At 41.0% G+C, this 12,383-nt stretch overlaps 1 protein-coding gene and 1 non-coding gene across 5 annotated transcripts in view; both read right to left on the bottom strand.

Moving 5' to 3' along the window:
• The window catches only part of LOC107503969 (Snf2 related CREBBP activator protein), a 34,095-nt gene extending 27,960 nt beyond the window's left edge, over positions 1 to 6,135 (bottom strand). The window contains exons 1-6 of one of the 4 annotated variants that reach the window (XM_016132835.2): positions 5,822 to 6,135; positions 4,310 to 4,383; positions 3,460 to 3,722; positions 1,900 to 2,151; positions 432 to 617; positions 75 to 215 (exon numbers count right to left, since the gene is read on the bottom strand). In XM_016132835.2, coding sequence (XP_015988321.2) covers positions 75 to 215; positions 432 to 617; positions 1,900 to 2,151; positions 3,460 to 3,513 — 633 coding nt within the window. In that variant the 5' untranslated portion in view covers positions 3,514 to 3,722; positions 4,310 to 4,383; positions 5,822 to 6,135. Of the gene's footprint in view, positions 1 to 74; positions 216 to 431; positions 618 to 1,899; positions 2,152 to 3,459; positions 3,723 to 4,309; positions 4,384 to 4,812; positions 5,170 to 5,527; positions 5,704 to 5,821 lie in introns of those variants that run through there. The other 3 variants (XM_016132834.2, XM_016132829.2, XM_036225962.1) reach the window with 3 other exon arrangements.
• Positions 6,136 to 8,071: 1,936 nt separating this feature from the next.
• Positions 8,072 to 8,190, bottom strand: LOC118607324. The gene has a single exon (XR_004952751.1). It is a non-coding gene; the product is annotated as a 5S ribosomal RNA (ribosomal RNA).
• Positions 8,191 to 12,383: the final 4,193 nt, after the last annotated feature.

Genomic DNA, 12,383 nt, shown 5'->3' with positions numbered 1-12,383 from the left:
TTTGATCATTCCTGCAACCATCTACCTACCAACCAAACCCAAGGCATCTCTCTTTCCCAATCCCTGTTGCCTACCTTCTCCACATTGCTCCAGAACTGCCTGACATCCTTGGCCATGGTGGAGGCGATTCTGCGCAACTTGGCCTGCTCCTCCCTCCGAGCCCGTTCCTCTTTCTGCCGCTGCTCCTCGTGGTGCCGGATCACCATGCGTACTACCTATGGGAATAAGGAACCAGCATGCAAACACCCCAAGTCAAAAGAAAATAATCAAGGCCAAGAAACCTAGAAAGTCAGAATAGTTTGCCTCTTGAGACTACAGGCATCACTACATATCCTATACTATTCTATTTGGTTTCCTTCCAAACAACCCACCCATCAAGGAAAAGGCAAACCTGAAAAACAAATGGAAAGTAGGCCCAATTGAAGACATACCTTACGGGCCACACCCCGTTTCCAACGGCGCTCCTGAGCAAAGTCTGCAGAGAGCCACTGCATCTCCTCACACAAATAGTCCCAGTGGCCTTTGGGGCGGGGAGGCTCGGGCACTTTAGGCAGCCTCTTCAGTGACCAGAAACCCTCCTTCCGCAGCTCAGCAATCCGAGTCTCGATCTCAGCCTCCTATTGAAGTAGAGCTAGGTCAGTCAAGTTATTGGACATTTACTCTACCTTATAACCATGGCTGAACTCCTGAGCACTATGTATAGGCACTAGTTGGACTGAATATGTTATGCTTAAGTCTACATACCAATTCTACAAGTAGGTATTATACTCCTTCAGGTGAGTTTAAAAAAAAAGAAAAAAGGTTAGGGAGATTAAGTAATTTACTTGAGATCATAGAGACAGAAAGTATTAATAGAATTAAAAATAGGTATAATGACTCCAAACTTCATGCTCTTTTCCATTATTTCAAACAATCTCCACTCACAATGAATACAGGTGGGACTTGGGAAAATATATCCCAAGGGAACATCCCAAAGAAGCAGGGAGGGCCTGTTTCTTTATTGACTCTATATACAAGGGTTCTTTGCTACCGTAGAATTCGACTTAGGAAGGAGCATGTTCATGCTTAGGAATATGCTATAAAGCCCAATTTATACAATCCTGTTTGTTTTTAAAAAAATATTATTTTTATAAAAATGTTTTTTATGGAAATACTGAAGCTATACACAAAAAGATTAACAGTGGTTAGTATGACAAAAAGATAACATTGTGTCTACGCTAATCATGTGGTGCATAAATAAAAAAATAAAAGCATTTGAAATTCTTTAATAGAAATGATGTAAAAACTTAGGACAATTGCCTTTATTATTGTCCTCTCTTGATAAAAACTAAATCAGAGGAAATAACAGCCAGAGATGAATCAGGGTACTAAATGGCCTGATGGTAAAGAAAACATCAAGAAAGATATTAACATTAGACCAATGGGCTCTCCAATTTGAGCTTGCAACAGAATCATCTGAAGTGCTTTTTAAGACAAACCTGCTGGGCCCCATCCTTTAGTTTTAAGAGTAGGTGGAAGAGGGGTACCAAGAATCTGCATTTCTAACAAGTTCCCAAGTAATGCTGACGCTACAGGCCCAGGAACCACGCTTATCAATGGATAAGTGTTAACAAAGGCTACAGGACAGAAATGAGAAGCAGAAAAAGAGCCTCACAGTTTACAAAGCACTTTTCTATCTTTAATTTATATCTTCTAACACCTACAGACTATTTCACCATCCCTGTTTCATAGAAAAGGACATGAGGCTCAGAATTCAAGCAACTTGCTCAAGAGCACTAAGTTAAGACAGAACCTACACTGTAAATTCGTGATGAGGAAAGAAATACAAAATATTCATGGAACATAAAAATTCAGGGAAGAAGAGTCCCAAGAATCCTCATGAGCCCTCCTAATACATACATGCTTGGCTTGCTCTGCAATCTCAGCATGGCTCTTCTCCCACTTTGGGCCCCTGTTAGCCAGGTCAGTAGCCTGGGGTAAGCTGAGCCCCTCCAGAGGCACTGTGGCACCATCTGGGGGCCCTGGAGGTCCATCCAGAGAAGAATCTTGAGCTATATGCTGGGGGGAGATGCCACCTGCCCCACTAGAGGCTGGGGAACTGGACGAGGCAGGGGACACAGGATTGCTGCCTGTCATGCCGTCCGACACCATCTACAAAAGGGGAATATGAAAGATAAAATGAATGCTTAACACAGTACCAAGAGTTTAAAGTATATTATTTCATTCTATCTTCACAGAAAAACATTCTAGAGTAAGGCATCAACCTCATTTTCATCTGGATATAGAGTTTTATTAAGATACCCAAGAAGACAAAACCAAGTTTATAGTAGATGCTTGGCAAGCGAGAGAAGTTAAAGCCTGAAATTCAAAAATACCACTCTAGTGTATGATTTAAAATATTAATGAACTTTTCAGAACCTCAATGATTTCACTCACATAAACAAATCCCTATTTTTCCCTTCTTTTCACAGCAAATATGGTAGCTTCGCCCATCTAAATCCAATCCGAGATCACCTAAATCTCTTTATATTCATTACCAGTCTTGGTAGTTTCCTCTACTGGAGAGGTATGAGGGGAAGGGGAAGGAAGGTTGGTCACTGTCCTCAACCAACCACCTATTCCTTTACAAGAGCCTGCACAAGCAATAGAAAACAAAGTCCCACTTAAATGTGGACAGTAAGGGAACCCATGAAATTTACTCTAGCACACAAGCTTCAGTGTGCCACTCAAATTCTTACTTAGCTAAATGACAAAAGACTATACATCACAAAATTTCCCAGCTGCTCGGGAAAACTGTATACATCAATTTCATAACCATCAAAAGCCTACTGTAGCTTCTAGTCAAAATGGTGGAGCAAGTAAACACCATGTTCACCTCCTCCCAGGACCACATCAAATTTATAATTACAGAACCACCATCATTGAGAATTGCCTAAAGTCTAGCTGAACAACAGTCCTGTAACCGAGTATGTAAAAAAAGCAGCAATGTTGAGACTGGGCAACTGTAATTGAAAAATAAAAATTTATTTTAAAAAAGCCTACTGTACACACACCTAGGTCTGCCTGGTGTCAAAACCCATGATTTCCCCGACCCCCTGCACTTCCTTGATTTGAAAAAAGAATGAATACACATCATCCATAACACTTAACATGTTCCAGTTCCACAAGAAACTGAGCTATTCTCAAAGCACAGTCTTAGAAGCAAACCAGCCTAATTCAACCTTTTTCAGGTAATGAGGAACTTCCACTCTCAGAGATCAACATTACACTAAGATCAAGTACAATGCGAGCATCCAACAAGCTTAAGAGTCCATCCAAACACCATAGATTCTCTAAACTCAGCTACCCACCTACCTAGGATCATAGAAATATGGCTAAGACCTGGCACATTTCTTCTGCCTTAGAGCCAGTGGCCTACAAAGCAGAAGTAGGGAAGGAACCACCCCATCATTTTTAAACCTGTGTCTGCAGGATTGGGAGCTGAGGGTGAGCAGGGGAGGGGCTGCTCTGCATGGTCCCACTCCCAGGCTCCTCTTTGGATGCCTGAAGAATGACTGGGTTGTTGTCACCACTGCTGCTGGCCGAGGGGCTGGCGTCCGGCTGCAGGGCATGCTGGGAGCTGGCCTCATTCTGGGCCACCGGCCACCGGGACCCGCCTTCCAGGGCCCGGGGCCCACTAGGGCGTCCCAGCCTCCGCTCAGGTCCACCGGCCTCTGGAGCACCTAAAGCAGGGTAAAAAAAGTCGAAATGAAATTTTAAAAGATTAAAGAATCTTTTAAATAACCAGAAATAACATTAAAAATAAAAGTAAATGAACTCAGTGGTTACAACCTACATTTCTTGAGCATTTATTATGTCAGATACTCAGTACTCACTTGATGTATTCTATAATACATCTATGTGAACTAAGTACTTTTCAAACCATAATGTTCACTTAGTTACTTCTACATACTAAGGACAGAGTCATGCAGAAAAATTCCTGATCTAAATGGAACCTACATTTTAATATTTCTTCTATTTTAAAAGTTAGCAAATCAGGACACAAAGAGACCAAATGACTTGCATATGGTCACACGGTAAGGAAGTGGTAAGAGGAAGACTTTAACCTAGGTAGTCTGATGCCAAAACCATGGAGGACATGCTATTCTCCTTGGTAGAGCCACAGTGATCAAATCTTTATTCACGGTTCCAGTTCTATTGTTACAATGCTATCATCAACCTAGAAAGTATAAACCTATAATTTCTCACTAATTACCTTAAACATCTAGCCCATCAGTATCAGTACATAAAATGATATCTGAACCCTCACCTGTGTGAGCTGAGACCACACCCCCTGTGAAAGTCTGTACTTCCACGGTGCTGCCGTACTGAGGGAAATCACAACTGAAACAGACAAAAGGGGAGGAAAAACAGCAGAAAGAAATCAATTGACGTTTACCAACATCCAAGAAAGCCTTCTTTAAACCAACTTGAGACTTTTAAATATACCAAAATCAGTTCAAAAGCTGAAAAAAAAATTACTATAGGAAAAGCTCGTATTTCTAAAAATAAAAGCAAATCAAATTTGTGAAAGCAGAATTCCTTAAAGACATAAAATTCTGGCTGGTGGGAAGAGCAACAAAGTGAAGCAATAAAAAAGTTTAAAAAGCCTAAGCATAAAAATCTCCAACTAAATGGAGTGCAAATAATGAAGAAAAAAAGGCTGTCACATCCAGAAGCTCAAAAAGGTGCTGGCTCCCAGGCTGCCTGCTCTCCCTGCCAGTGAGGGCAGAACCCACCCTTCCTCAGGGCAGGGCCCTGTGACTCCCATACCTGTGCCAGGAGACAATTCCCCAAACACAAGAACTACAGCTGGAAACGTGAGGAGCAGTAGGATGTGAGGAAGGCCACACACAGCGAAGAACCATGGCCCGGAAACAGGCAGTGTAAACTCACACAAGGCCCGGAAGTGTTCCCCCAGTGTTAAAGGAAATTCCTTAACCATGGTGCTGCCTTTGATCCACTCCCTCCTCCAAAACAGATTCACAGGACCCAAGCTAACTACAATCCAAGAAACTTGAACTGTTAACCCCAGGAGTCATTACCGTCTCCCAACACTTCCCAACAGACTGACCCAGTGTGACCCCTGACCTCTGCCCCAAGTTGCCACTAGCCCTAAGATAGTCCCGCCCCCTCCTAGACTCCCACCCAACGTGCACGACAAACTGGGGGAGGGGCCCGCGCGTGCGCGGCTGGAGGCGGAGTGAGCCCGCTGCGCGCATCGCCCGGGGGCTCCCGCCAGAACCCAAACCCACGCACACCAGAGTCGCAGGGCTAGGCAGCCTCTCAGCCTAGCCCGTCAGGGAGGCCTCCCCCCAACACCACCAGACCGCGAAGGCCGAGATACGGAAGGGTTCGAGGAGCCACAAGGTCCTGATCCCTGTCTGGATATGGTGGGCGCGCGCCCCGACTACTCATCCCACGCCCCCCTTCCTCACCCCGCGCGCCCCTGGGGGGAGCTGGGGTTGGTGGGCGGGCAGGAGCGCACCTGGGTCCGTCCTCTCAGGGCTCGCTCGCTCGCTCAGGCACGCGTGCGCAGACGGGCGGGAGGGGAGAGTAGACGCGCCCAGGCCCAGTGCCAGCCGGCCTGGCCCCCCTCGACCTGTCTCTATGGGCGCGCGCCGACAGCTTCGCGCAGCGGCCCCGGGGCCCCGGCCGAAGGTGCGCGCGCAGCACCCCGGGAAGGTGGGAGGGGAGGTGGTGGCGGAAAGATGCGCGCGCAACCACCCGTCAGGGGAGGGGTGACTGTGGAGCGTCCGCCATCTTGTCTCCTTCTCCTTACCTGCGTCCTCGGGGGCGTGCGCACCACCCCCCTCCCGCCAAAGAGCGGGAGGGCCTTCTCTTGTTCGCCGCCTTTGCGGCCTTTAAATTCCCCTGGTGCCCGCAGCTACTGCCACCGCCTTGCTTCTGCTACCTCCTCACGCCACAGGGGTGCGGACGGTGGGTGGGAAAAATGAGACTCTATAGTCTCAGCGAACTGCCGCCGCCGCTTCCGAGGCCTCACCAAAATGGCCGCCGCCTTCTCGGCCGCCACCACCACCAACACCACCACCACTACAGCTCACTATCGCTACTGTCGCCGCGGCCCGTCCTCTCGCGAGAGACAGTAACCGAAGGTTGGAAGAGCAGAGAGTTCGCGTGCTGGCGTAGGGCGCTGTCTGCAGCGCGAGGCAGGCTGGGAGTTGTAGTCCGCCGGGAGAGTCAGCGCTTCTTGCTGGGCGGTAGAGCGTCCTTACCCTTCTCCTTAGGAGCTGCCGCTGGAGCTGCATTGCGGCTGCCAACTTGGACCAGTTCCTTGTTATTTTACAGTTTACCCAGATAACTGAAGTAGTTTGATGCGTACTTTCAGCAACTTAGCAGTGGAGCCTGGGTCTCTGGAATACCACTGCAGTCCACTCATGGAACTGCTTTGTTTTACGCAAGGGTGGTATTCCCAATAGCTCCCATGTCACCTATGTCACCTATTCACCAACTTCTAGGTTAAGAACCCCTTTGAGAATCTGATACCCTTACCCCAGAATAATAATAGCAGGTTTCTACTGAGGCTTCTTCGTGCACTAATTATCTTAGTCTCAAAGTGCTCCATTTTACAAATGAATTAAGGCTCATAGATCAACCAGTGACAGAGCCCAAAGCCAGGATTCTCAAAATGTTGATCATTCTATATGTCATTGATTTGAAGTCCTTTTTTTAAGTGTCCTTAAAATTTAGCTCAACGACCCACAACACCCAAGTGATCTCTCTTGGCCACCCACAGGCTGGTGTAACCCCTTCTGGCTCCCATAGCTTTCTGGGCTTCTTAAAGCCCTGAATGCATTGTATGTGAATTCATGGTCTATCCATATCCACCCCCCCAAAGTATTTCTGCCGCTTTCAGAGCTCTTAAGGGTAGAGACGTGGTTTATACATGAAAATTCACTATGCCAGCCTAAGATTATTCAGGAAATGTATTAGTGTGAGCTACTTGCCTTATAATACTTAGTTAAAAACAAAAATAACTGGTATTGGATACATGAGCTCAAACTCAAGTCCAAAATCACCCAGGTCCAACCACTATCACTTTTTGCTTGGATTTTTCCTAACTGGGCTTCTATCTTCTACTCAAGTTTCCTTTTACTCCATTCTTCATACAGCAACCAGAGTGTCTTTTTCATATAAGTCAGATCATGTTGCTCTCAAATTAAGACCTCCAAATGCCATCTTAGTCCACTTAGATGAAAACTCAAATTATGTATCATGGTTTTAAATCCCCACAGGACAGACATGTTAAGCTGAAGAAACCAAACATAAGAGTACATATAATTCTATTTGTATAAAGTTTATGAGCAGGCCAAATTAATTGATGGTGATAAAAATCAGAGCAATAACTATTGGGGGAGAAGGATTTTAACTGGGAAAGGCACAAAGGGATACTAAAAACGTATTATATCAGAGGTTGGTAAGCTTAACCCAAAGGGCAGGTGCCATCCATCACCTTTTTTTGTATAGCCCACAGCTAAGAATGGTTTTTACATTTTTAAATGGTTGAGGAAAAAATCAAAATAATAGTATTTTGTGATACAAAGAAATTAAATGTAATTAAATTTCAGGATCCGTAACTAAAAGTTTGTTGAAACCCAATTGTGTCCACCTATTTACATAGAATCTGTGGCTTCTTTCCTGCTACTATAGCAGAGCTGAGTAGTTGCAATTGAAACCATAGGCTCACAAAGCCTAAACTATTTTCTGTCTGGCACTTTCCCAAAAAAGTTTCTTGACCTCTGTTCTGTTTCTTGATCTAGATGAGGCCATGTCCATGGGTGTATACAGATGTAAACATTCACTGAACTGTGTACTTAAAATTTATATATTCTATGTACCTCACAGTGTGTATTACATACTTAAATTTTAAAAATAAAATAACCCTTCAATTTATGACCCCTGTCTACATTTTTTTTATTATTTTTTATTTTTTTGGCGAGGCAACCCTGGGTTGACATCAGATTGCAAGGACCTTGTCAATTTACAATCCCTTATTTTTTATTTTTTTTTATGCCTACAGCACCTGGTCTTCCTAGGTGGTCTCCCATCCAAGTACCAATCAGGCCCGACCCTGCTTAGCTTCTGAGATCAGATGGGATCACGCTCATTCAGGGTAGCATGGCCATAGACTTTTTTTTTTTTTTTTTTACTGCATTTATTCCATAGCCACTATGCCTATCTCAAAACCATTTCTGCTGCTTTAAGAGCCTTCATCTTTCTTTTTCATCTGAACTCTTTTCTCATGGCTAGGTCTCCCTTTTCATGAAGATCATAGTTCATATATTGCCTCCTCAGAGAAGTTTCTTGACATTAAATAACCTTTTCACTGCCAGTTACTCTATTATATGCTTTCTTACTTGAAATTATTATTTGTGTGTTTGTTTATTGTCTACACCTCTCCCCAATAAAAGATAAGCTCCCTAAGAGCAGGGGCATTGTCACAGAGTTCATTGTGCTCTCTAGATAACTGATGAATAAATGAAAAACATTACTAACAACCTTGTGAAGAAGAGAGTGTTGGTTCAATTTTACAATTGAAATTTGGGTTAAATGAAAAATGAATGATGAAAACTCAATACTGTCAAGATGTTAGCTCTTCCCAACTATAGATTCAATGCAATCCAAATCAAATTCCCATCACGTTGTTTTCTGGATATCAATGAACTTATTCTAAAGTTTATATGGAGGGGCAAAAGACCTGCAATAGCCAACACGATATTGAAGGAGAACAGAGTTGAAAGACTGACTCAACCTAATATCAACTTACTTTAAACTGCAGTAATCAAGACAGTGCGATATTGGTGAAAGACAAGATAAATAGATCAGTGTAACAGAACAGAGCATGCAGAAATAGACTTAATAAATATAGTTAGCTGTTATTTGACAAAGGAGCAAAGGCAAGAAAAATGGAGCAAAGATGATCTTTATAACAAATGGTGCTGGAGCAGTTCAACATCCACATGCAAAAAAATTACTCCAGACACAGACCTTACACCTTTCACAAAAATTAACTCAAAATGGATCACAAACCTAAATGTGAAGTGCAAAGCTAAAACTTTTAGAATATAACAGAAAAACTAAATGACCTTGGATATGGTGATGATAACTTTAGATACAATGCCAAAGGCATGACCTAGGAAAGAAATTGACAAGCTGGACTTCATTAAAGTTTGAAACCTGCTCCGCCAAAAACAATGTCTAGACAATGAGAAGATAAGGCACAGACTAGAAAACAATATTTGCAGAAGACACATCTGATAAAGGACATCCAAAATATACAAAGAGCTCTTAAAACTGAACAATCTGATTAAAAACCAGGCCAAAGACCTTAACAGACACAACATCAAAGAAGATGTACAGATGGCAGATAAGCATATAAAAATGTTCCACATCATGTGTCATCAGAAAAAGGCAAAATAAAACAATAATGAGATACCACTACACAGCTATTAGAATGGCCAAAATCTGGAATACTAACAACATCAAATACTGATGTAGAGCAATGAGAACTCTCATTCTTAGCTGTGGGAATGGAAAATGGTACAGATATTTTGAAGATAGTTTGGTGGTTTCTTACAAGAGTAGACATAGCCTACCATAGGAACCAGCAATTACACTCCTTTCAACTCCTAACAGAGTTGAAAACTTATGTCCACATGAAAACTTGCACATAGATGTTTATAGCAGTTTTATTCGTAATTGCCAAAAGTTGGAAACAACCAAGATGTCCTTCAGTATATGGATGGAAATAAGCTGTGGCATATATCCATTAAAGGGTTAATATCCAAACTATATAAAAAACTCATACAACTCAATAGCAAAATAATAATAATAATAATTTAACAATAGGCGAAGGACCTGAAAAGACATTTTTCCAAAGAAAATGTATCACTAGTAATTGAGGAAATGCAAATTAACCCAAAACGAGATATCACCTCACACCGGTTAAAATGGCCATTATAGAAAAGACAAGAGATGCAAATGACATAATACTATATACAGAGGACCCCAAAGATTCCACCAAGAAAAACTAGTAGAATAAATGAATTCGGTAAAGTAACAGGATACAAAATTAATATTCAGAAATTGGTTGCCTTTTTATATGCCAATAACAAACTGTCAGGAAGAAATTAAGAAAACAATTCTATTTACAATTGCATCAAAAGAATAAAACACCTAGGATTAAATTTAACCAACAAGGTAAAAGATCTGTACTAGGAAAACCATAAGTCACTGAAGAAAGAAATTGAAGAAGATAAAAATAAATGGAAGGCTATACCATGCTCATGGATAGGAAGAATTAACATCATTAAAATGTGCATACTACCAAAACAATTTACAAATTCAGTGCAATCCCCAATGATATTTTTCACAGAACTAGAAAAACTAATCCTTAAGTTTATACGACCTACAGAAGACGCTCAAATAGCCAAAGCAATCTTGAGAAAGAAGAACAAAATTAGATGTATCATGCAACCTGATTTTAAACTATACCACAAGGCTATAGTAATCAAAGCAGCATGGTACTGGCATAGAAACAGACACATAGGTCAATGGAACAGAATAGCCCAGGAATAAACCCACACCTCTATGGTCAATTAATCTATGACAAAGAAGGCAAGAATATACAATGGGGTAAAGACAGTCTCACAATAAATGGTGTTGGAAATAAATTTAAAAAAAATAAATAAATGGTGTTAAGAAAACTGGACAGCTATGCAAAAGAATCAAACTTTCTTATACCATGTATAAGAATAAACACAAATTGATTAAAGACTTATATGTAAGTGAAGCCATAAAACTCCTAGAAGAAAATTTAGGTACTAGACTCTGACATCATTCTTAGTAATATTTTTTTAGATATGTCTCCTTAAGCAAGAGAGATAAAGTAAACAAATGGGACTACATCAAACTAAAAGTTGTTGTACAGCAAAGGAAACCATCAACAAAATGAAAAGACAACCTACTGAATGGAAGAAGATCTTCACCAATGATACATTTGATATATATCCAAAATATATGAGGAACTCATACAGCTTAACATGGAAAAAATAAACACTCTAATTTAAAAAAGGGCAGAGGACCTGAACAGACATTTCTCCAAAGAAGACGTATATACAGTTGGCAACAGATATATGAAAAGATGCTCAACATCACTATCATCAGGGAAATACAAATTAAAATTACAATGAGATATAACCTCACACCTGTCAGGATGGCTATCATCAATAAATCAACAAACAACAAGTGTTGGTGAGGATGTGGAAAAAAGGAAACCTTTGTGCACTGTTGGTGGGATTGTAAATTGGTGCAGCCTCTATGGAAAACAATGTACAGGTTTCTCAAAAAATTAAAAATAGAACTATCATATGACCCAGCAATTCCATTTCTTAGTATTTATCTGAAGAAATCCAAAACGCCAATTTGAAAAGATATATGCACCCTATGCTCATTGCAGCATTATCGACAATAGCCAAGATGTGGAAGCAACATGTTTAATGATAGACAAATGGCTAAAGAAGTGGTACTTATATACAATGGAATATTACTCAACCATAAAAAGAATGAAATCTTGCCATTTGCGACAACATGGATGGACCTAGAAGGTGTTATGCTAAGCAAAATAAGTCAGACAAAATAATTCAAAATAAGAGAAAGACAAATACTGTAGATCTCACTTATATGTGAGATCTAAAAAATAAAACAGCAACAAACTTATGGAGAACATATTGATGGTTGTCAGGTGGGAGTGGGGCTGAGTGAGAAAGATGAGGAAATTAAGAAGTACAAATTAACAGTTATTAAAATAGTCACGGGGATGTGAAGATAAGGATTATAGTCAACAATATTGTAATGGCTATATACGGTGTCACATAGGTACCAAACTTATTGGGGTGATCACTATAAGTTATATAAATAATCACTACGTTGTACACCTAAACTAATATTATATTTCAACTGTAACTGAAAAAAGAAAAAAAAATTTTTAAAAAAGACGTGATAAATGCTGGAATGGATGTGGAGAAAAGGGAACTCCTGTGCACTACTGGTAGAATTGTAAATTGGAATAGCCACCATGGAAAACAGTATGAAGGAACCTCAAAAAAGTAAAAATACAACTACCACATGATCCAGTAATTCTGCTTCTGAGAATATATTGAAAGGAAATGAAAACACTAACTTGGAAAAATATCTGCATCCCCATGTTCATTGCAGCATTATTTGCAATAGCCAAGACATGGAAACAGTCTAGTGTTAATTGATGGATGAATGGATAAAAAAAGTTGTGGTATAAATATATAATGGAATATTATTCAGATGTA

This window comes from Rousettus aegyptiacus, unplaced genomic scaffold, assembly GCF_014176215.1.
Source record: "Rousettus aegyptiacus isolate mRouAeg1 unplaced genomic scaffold, mRouAeg1.p scaffold_m13_p_8, whole genome shotgun sequence".
Lineage (NCBI taxonomy): Eukaryota > Metazoa > Chordata > Mammalia > Chiroptera > Pteropodidae > Rousettus > Rousettus aegyptiacus.
This window is presented reverse-complemented; position numbering and strand designations above follow the sequence as displayed.